We start from the raw sequence: 8,340 nt of genomic DNA on the forward strand, positions 1-8,340 counted from the left end.
GATGCGGGATGAACTCCTACCACCAGATCGCATTCAATTCAAGCAGGAATTGGCGGCATTCTTTTTTGACCACGTGATCGCTAAAGACGGAGAATACCATGTGGACCCTAAGTTCGTATATAATTAGGGGATTATATTGTAAGAGATATGAAAACTTGTTGTTCGACCAATCTCTCGAAGAAGGAGAGGTCGATATCACTTCTCTCTGTATGCATAATTACGTTCATGACGATCTTCTGTTTCCTTCATTTGCTTAGTAGCTAGCGTGTCGAGTATTCTCTATACGTATAGTACGTAGCGTCGACCAAGTAAAGGAGATAAGAAAGGACACGTACTTCTCTCTATTAATTAGCTAGCTAACACAATATATGAAACACCTAAACTAACCCCCCAAAACCCCCTATAACCCCCCTTCTCCAAAAAAACAAAAACCCCAGCCCCTGAAATGCTGACGCGTGGACGCTTATTTGATCCCGGTTGGTGCTACCAACCGGGACCAAAGGCCTCCTGTCTGGGCTCGCCGCAGCGGCCACGTGGAGGCCCATCTGTCCCGGTTTTTAGGGCCGGGCCTGGGTGGGCCGACGGGTCCGGGCCGGAGATGGCTAGGACTATGGGCTGGAAGCCAGGCAAACGCTGCGTTGAGATTCGTACTGCCAGATGTTATGCGCGCGAGGTGGTCTCCCGTTTTGCTTCGTGCGACCCGGTCGTACCAGATTTTTTTCGAGCGGGGAGGCGGACCCCGGCCGGGGAGGCTCAACCGCGAACGTCGCTCCTCCCGACGCCACGGGCGGCGACGACTCCGTTCCGGCCAGCAGCCCCCTCGACTCCTCCCTCCTCTCCCCGTTGCCGGTAGCCTCCGGCGGGCAAAGCCCGCTCGGAGCCGGCAGCGGCGGGACCCGTTCTCTCCGCCTCGTGGGGGCCGCCACGGGGATCTCGCAGCTGAAGATGCCCGGCGCGGTAGGGTTTGCGGCCTTGCCTACGGTGGTGCTGCCGGCGGCGTGGGTGTCTACGGTGGGTGGATATGCGGCGGTGGCGGCAGCCGATGCGGGGGCTCGATGCTCCAGATCGGGCCGGTGTTGTCAGTGGCAGTGGAGGCTTCATTGTGGTTGGCTGCGTGTGTGCCCATTCTGGTCACAGCTGGCCGGCTGGGCTCGGCTGCGGTGGCTTTGGCGAGCGGTGTGCGACTCCGGGGATGGACGACGGCGGTGCGGCAGAGCTCGCGTTTGGTGGTTGGTTCGGGGCGGCCATTGCATCAGGGGAGGTGGTGAGGGCATCGGTGGTCATCAGAGAGGAGGCGTCGGCTTCAGGTTGCCCTGCCGTCGCTCTGTGTCGTTGTCGCCCTCGCCGCCGCCTGCCTGGCCAGTCTACTGCGTCGCACAGGACACCATGTTCTGGCCGCTCTTCGTCCTAAGACACAACTGGTGCGTCTCCGGCTTGTGAGCTCGCCATCTCTCTCTCCGTGGATGGTTGCTGCCGCAGCGGCCTTGTGAGCTTCCAACAACGCCAAACTGAACAGCGTCAACAGACACATCCTCCACTCCTCCGGATTAGCCATTGGACGCACCACCAGAACCATGGCCACATTGAGAAGGACGAGTCCTGGTATCCGGTACGTGGGCTACATAGATTCCAAATTTGTGGCTGCTCACTTTGCTCATGTTCTTGAGGAATTTGATTAACCTGGTGTCATCTTGTTTTGAATCAATTGTTGCTGCAAATTTCAGCTTCCCCAGAAGCTGTATAGGAGCCTGGACAGTGCCACCCGGAAGCTTCGATTTGCGCTACCGTTCCCAATACTCGTGTACCCATTCTACTTGGTGATGCCAAATAAGCCAACATGATCTTTGATTGTGCTTGCTTCTGCAGATTAATTTTTGTTCATGAGGTCACATATGCTTGGTAATGTGATTGCTGACTGTACTGTTTCTATTCAACCTGTCCAGTGGTCGAGCAGTCCAGGGAAGTCAAGATCGCAGTTACACCCGTGCAGCGATTTGTTCCAGCTGAATGAGAAGACGGATGTGATGGCTTGCCATGGCTGACCTCCTCGCTGGGCTCACCGTTGTGATAAGGCCTTTTTAGATACTCAAGCTATACGTCGTCCCCTACTGGGCATGTGTGTGTAGTATCTGCTCTTGTTGCATTTGTAGCCTTACTTCCTGCCCAAAGTTCTGATATGAATTTTCCTGCAGATTTTTGCTATGTGGCTGGACTTTTGTCACCTACCTGCACCACCGCGGCCACAATGACAAGCTTTCGTGGTATCGCGGAAAGTAAAATTAATAGAGCTACTATCTCTGGAATTGCAAGTTAGATTGCTTAATCTGCATAACATTGTGTCAAAACTAATGTGTTCATTATTATTTCTTCCGCTTAGTGTCTATTGTTCAGCAGTATAGCTCAGCCCAATATCTAAAAGCCATAATAATGTATAGAGCATACGTGTGTTGATTAGGATACGGTGTGACGTTTGTATAATTGTTTATTGAAGATAACTCTTTAAGTTGTCGGAGTTGACCACGGCCCATATCAAATAAAACTTAGGATTGAACAGTTTGAGTAAACATTGTACCATATTTTAGCATCAGTTTGCTTCTTTACTAGCTGAAAGTGTTTTTTTTCTTGGCAAGCATAAAAAGGTGAAGTTACCGTATTTTAGCATTCAAATCAGACTTAATTTCCTGATGCCACTACACTGTAAGAAATCATGCATGGTACTGGTAATGTAGATCAATAAGGCTTGTGTCCACAAGTAGAGGCATGTGCACAATGTGAACAAGAACCAAAACTTGTTACATAAATAATTATAGGTGCAGTTTGCTTTAAACTCAAGAAGCTAGCAAACTAAAATAGGGAAAATTAATTCTAAAAATAGCACTAGCTCTGTACTGATTCCAGTTCATAGTTTAGCTCATGGGAGTAATATATAGAGTGTTACAGGATTTGCGACTAAATAGATGGTTTCAGTTTCACTTGCCAACCACATCCCCTTGCGACCTTGGTGAAATTGATTGGTAATATTTTGTTGGCTAAAGAATAGTATAACATCATGTCCTGATCTAAGTGTTGTTAATTAGTGTTTGAGAAATAGATACTATGATTTCTTGTGTCGATGTGTCATATTACCTTTTTTTTTCTCTGGATATAATTTTAACAGGAGATTCAATCTTTACATGTGTCTTCATTTTGCAAGGTTCTGGCCGATCTGTCATCTTTTACCTGATGTTATGATTTCATTTTTTGGCGACACTTCTGGTTCAGCTCAAGACAAAGTTTGGGTTGCAAAAGCTTTTGTTTTGGTGCGTTGCTGCATTGTCTTCAAAGCCTCTTATCATTAAAACAATATAGCAATCACACTGACCTTTTGCCATCCAGTATGTAGGGACAGTTGTCCAAGATAGTTTTTACCTATAGTGAATCACAAGTTTGGCTGCCAAGGTTTAGATTCATAAAGATTTATGTTGTTATAGTTGGATTATCTTCCCCAATTCCTCAAGATGGCTGGAACTGTTACTTGGTAGTTCTAGAAAATAGAAATGTTACTTCTTAAAAGTTGATGTGTTTATGAATTCGTGAGCCACAAAAGAATCATAAGAAAAATAATTTAGTTCAGAATAAAAGTTCATACAATTCTCAGAGTGGCAAAACTCGGTGCGAGTGTGCATGTTAGAACATAATAACTTCGAATAAATGTTCAATGTATGGATCTGTCAACATTTAGACATCTTGTTGTGTTTAGCAAGATTACATAATTGATGATTAGGTGTGCTTCAACTGTAGTCTCTTATTTCATTCTAAAATCTAATTGTCTAACGTCTGATTCCCCCTTGCTTTTGTATGTTTATGGTGACATGCTTACCAAATAAATACTTAAATTGGACTTGCTTCCTGCTACTATATATATGCATATAACCTGGAGAGATTAATGCTACAACAATCACATCAATGCTTATGTTAGCTGTACATAAAAAATGTAAACCCGTTTATACAAAACAAAGGTAGGTCGCGGGGTGTTGTATTTGCATAGCTTTGCTCTTGCTATGTCAGTCATGCTAGAAAGCTTCTGTTGGATCATCGTAGTTGGTTTTTAAAACTATGGTTGTATCACTTGCTTTTGCTATGTCAGCCATGCTAGAAAGCGTTGTGTGGTGTAGGTAGTTTCTCACAGTTTTAGTGTTGTCAGATTTGTTGACAAAGAAAAATTACGATGCGAATTGACACTATGTGATGTGATGAGTGATGACGATTTGGGTACTTTGGCTAATTGAGCATGTAAGTACCTCTTGTACCTTTATTCTTTTCTTTGCAGGAACTACATCTTTATTCTTGTGTTGTATGTTACTCCCTCCGTAAACAAATATAAGAGCGTTTAGATCACTAAAGTTTATTTACAGAGGGAGTACTTATTAGATAGCTTCAGTTTCAGTTTATCATACACGTGTATGATCACTTATAATCGTAGGCTGTTACATGCATATCGTCACACTGATTGCACAAATACCTGTACATTCTGCTCTGAATCTATGATATAGCTAACACATGTCGGGTAAGATTTACTCCCTCCGTTCCTAAATATTTGTCTTTCTAGAGATTTCAAATGGATTACCACATACGGATGTATATAGACATATTTTAGAGTGTAGATTCACTCATTTTGCTCCGTATGAAGTCACTTGTTGAACTCTGTAGAAAGACAAATATTTAGAAACGGAGGGATATTAGATATCGCATATTCATGTTTCAGTTGATTGTGAATCGGAAGCTGGGTTGTGGTTTGGCAAACAAAAGGCATTAGTTTATGAATAGTCTAGCTACTAAAGTGTTACAGAATAGGTTGATTAACCAGACTCGAGTCATTTTCCAAAACAATATCGGTTTGCCTCGCAGGAACTTCGAGGAAAATAAAAGCATCTGGTGTATGAAAGCTCCTCCAAGTCTCATCATGGTCCATGATACTTAACCATCCTCAAAACGTTAACACAACCTTACTTGACCGGGGGAGAGCAAGATGGGAGATGAACAAGGTCCACACTGGCATCATGCGACAATCTTTCAAGAGAATGGAATTTGGAGGTTGTTGGCTTTCATGTCACACATGTTATTGTTAATCACTGTTGTATATTGCTGAGAAGGGGATAAACAACTACAGATTTAATTTGCATTTGAAATGCCTTTTGTTTTCTGCAACATTGATTGTACCAAAACTTAGTTAGTTTCCATACAGATGGTTTGATGGTGTGTAATGGACAACACAACGAGAACAACATACTTTCATAAAGCATTAGCCTTATCCTTAATATAACTCTTCGTTGGGCCTGTAATAGGCCTGGTAGTTTGTAAGACTTGGTGATTTCTGATAGTGGAAATCGGAGAGGAAACTCTCTTTTTTTTTTTTAAAAACTCTTTGTTGGGCTGTAAAGAAAAAAAGATCCCTTAGCACGAAGAGAACAAACGGCGCCGCAAGGCGTGCTTTACCCTTCTAGTTATATTCATATCAGACTGGTGCAATGAGATCCTTTTGTTAATTGTATACTATCTCTTTTCAAAATTCTCTCTTCACTGTCAAAACGAGAAATGCCTAAGTCTATATGTGATCAATTTGAATATTTCTATCATTACATTAGTTTTTTGTCGTATGTTTTTGGAACATATTGGACATGTAGTTTCCAAACACCGAAAGCTATCATATACTCTGTTTTTGACTGAATATTTTTCATGCCACAATCGAGTATGCATCACATGGAAATGAGGACTCGGGTTTTCTGCTTCATGATGCACTGGCAGTTCACTTGAACCAGCAAAATTACAGCAGGCCAAGAAGTTCAGAGATAGGCCATGTCTCTGTAACGAAATTTGTCAACCACACCATGGATACAGATGTAACAGAACTAGTCTAGCGAAAGAAGATCCTTGTGTATGCAGAGCTTATAAATGAGATATGTTGCAGCAAATGTACTATATATATATAATATATGAATGAAATGTTTTTTTTCCTAATAAAGCCATCAATTTGTTGTATTGATCGAAGGTGTGTACTGTATTTAGCACCAGTACACCGCACAACCTGCAAACTCAACCTCTTACATCTGTGGATCACAACATAACGTCGACCGAGGCTTGGTAGAAAACAGTTAGGACTAAGTTAGCTGTGCTAAGGACATTTTGAGTTGGCATGATACCAAACATGTTATAGGCAGACTCAATCTCTAACATCTTCACATACATATCAACTATAGCATTTTCATCTTGACAGCAGAAAGCAACCCACCCAAGACCCAACCTGTTGGATCATACCCTGAAGTATAGTAGTAATAACGTACTAAAATTGCACGTCACCCAACCTGTTGGATCATACATGAAGGGATACCTCAAAAAAAAAAGTCTGAACTAACATCTTGCAAATCACTAAGTAGTTCATGTTCCCAGTACATGAATGAAGAGACACAAAAGGACGGACGAGTAGCCAGTTCCCAGTACATGATCGGATTCAAAATGAAATGAAAGGGGTAGCTAATTAATAATAGTTCCAGTACACGAACGGATAAAAATGCGGATCAGCAAGGACTAATAGACGACCGGATACAAAAAGAAGAGCATGAAACATTGGAGTGAATGGAGCTCGCGGGGCATGCAGAGGCACCTCGATCTAGTCGTCGAACCGCATCTTCACGGGCTGATCGAACCACCTAGCCGACTTGCCAGAGTCAGAGTCGATCCACTCCTTGACGGACGCCTCTACCTCGAGGGCCAGCTCCTTGAACTCATCCGCCAGATGCTTGAAGTAGGCCACCTTCTCCGCCTCTGTCCGGGACGCGGTGACGAGGGCGGGCTTGGGGTAGCCCCTTCGATTGAGGGCATTGAGACCGTAAAAGGCTTCGCGCAGCGGATGCTCCCGGACGTAACCCTCCTCACACTCGGACAAGACGATCCGGCAATGTTCGACCAGGCCAACGCTCAGGGTCGTGGTGACCCCCAATGCTCGAGGGCGGCTCGCGAACTGATCCACCAGCACTGGTTGAAGTAGGTCAACCACCTGGATGCACCTCTCGGCGGCTTCCGCCGCAACCTCCAGGATGTCGGCGTGCCCAAAAAGGGCGTAGCTATTGATGGTGCCAATCTTGTCAACACGATTGATGAAATCCTGCCAACAGACAAGAAGGCCGCATGATACAGGTTATTACATAAGCAAACAAGCAAGAAGCGCAAAATATAATACGGAGAGAGCAGCAGCAGGGCAATTAATCACGCAATAATCCTACACTTACGGGGCATTGGACACGGGATAGAATAGTACCTGAGCGTAGAAGGCCTTGACATCTTCCGCCGGCGCGCCCTCCGGGAGGGGTCCCCAGCCGCTCCAGCGGTTGGCGCCCTCCTCCGGCCACGCGAACGCCACGACGCCGTTCCCTCGGGTGGTCTTGGTTGCGTTGGCCGGCGGGAGGTCCCACCCGCCCGCCGGCACCGCGAGCGCCAGGACGCCGCGCGAGGTCTTGGTGGCGTTGGCCGGGAGGAGGCCCCAGCCGCCCGAAGCGCCCTCCGGCACCGCGAGCGCGACGATGCCGTTCCCGCGCGTGGCCTTGGTGGCGTTGGCCGGGAGGAGGCCCCAGACCTTGGTGTCCTCCGGCGCCTCGAAGGAGAGGAAGCCGCCCGTGGCGCCCTCCGGCACCGCGAGCACCACGTGAGCGCTCCCGCGTGAGGTCGCCGGGACCGGGAGGAGGCCGCAGACCTTGGTGTCCTCCGGCGCGGCCAAGGAGAGGAGGCTCCAGACCTTGGTGGAGAGGAGGCGGCCGCCGGCGCTGCAGCGGGAGGTGGGGTGGTCGACGGGCAGGAGCACGGAGGAGGAAAGGAGACTCGCCATGGGGATGGGTGCTCGCCTACCTCACGGAAGTTGGTGGGAGGAGGGAGGGGTTGAGGATACGAATGGGCGGGGTTGGGGATACGTCGGCTGATATAGAGGGACGTACGCAGCAGCAGGGTGGCGGTGAGTGTGTCAGAGATTCTTTCTTGTCTCGGAAGAAACTCGAGCTTGGTTTCAAATTCAAATTTCATGCAGCATTTCACACACCGTCTCCCCTCCCCTCCCCTCCCGCGCACGATCCAGGAAGCTTCCGGGCCCACTGTCAGCGGGACGCACATGTCTCTCTCCCCTCCCAAAACGCCAAACCCAAAATTCAAAAGAGGTTGCATAAATAAAGCGGGCGGTCAAAAGAAGGATGCCCATGCATGCAATGACATGCAAGCGATGAGGTTTCTGCTGCTTTCGCTTTTGCTTTTTTTTTTTAGAAGAAGCTTTCGCTTTTGCTTCGAGGAGACGGCTGGGCTGGGCTGGGCTGTGCGCGC

The 8,340-nt window shown here is 46.8% G+C and overlaps 1 protein-coding gene and 1 long non-coding RNA gene across 4 annotated transcripts; one reads left to right on the forward strand and one right to left on the reverse strand.

The window, feature by feature from the left end:
- The first annotated feature begins 690 nt into the window (after positions 1-690).
- LOC125538226 (uncharacterized) lies at positions 691-5,168 on the forward strand. 3 transcript variants are annotated; one of them, XR_015617606.1, is made up of 5 exons: positions 691-1,609; positions 1,725-1,817; positions 1,944-2,116; positions 2,193-4,272; positions 4,888-5,168. It is a non-coding gene; the product is annotated as an uncharacterized LOC125538226 (long non-coding RNA). The 3 variants fall into 3 exon arrangements; XR_015617607.1 differs by having other exon boundaries at positions 2,193-3,299; positions 4,184-5,168; XR_015617605.1 differs by having other exon boundaries at positions 2,193-5,168.
- Positions 5,169-6,383: 1,215 nt separating this feature from the next.
- On the reverse strand, positions 6,384-7,930 carry LOC125534375 (uncharacterized). The gene is made up of 2 exons (XM_048697627.2): positions 7,295-7,930; positions 6,384-7,141 (listed from the first exon to the last, which is right to left on the reverse strand). Exons 1-2 carry the CDS (start codon positions 7,856-7,858, stop codon positions 6,647-6,649), a joined length of 1,059 nt encoding a protein of 352 aa, XP_048553584.2. The 5' UTR covers positions 7,859-7,930; the 3' UTR covers positions 6,384-6,646.
- Between the last annotated feature and the right edge of the window lie 410 nt (positions 7,931-8,340).

Source organism: Triticum urartu, chromosome 2A, assembly GCF_056163025.1.
Source record: "Triticum urartu cultivar PI428250 chromosome 2A, HENAU_Tu73, whole genome shotgun sequence".
Taxonomy (NCBI): domain Eukaryota; kingdom Viridiplantae; phylum Streptophyta; class Magnoliopsida; order Poales; family Poaceae; genus Triticum; species Triticum urartu.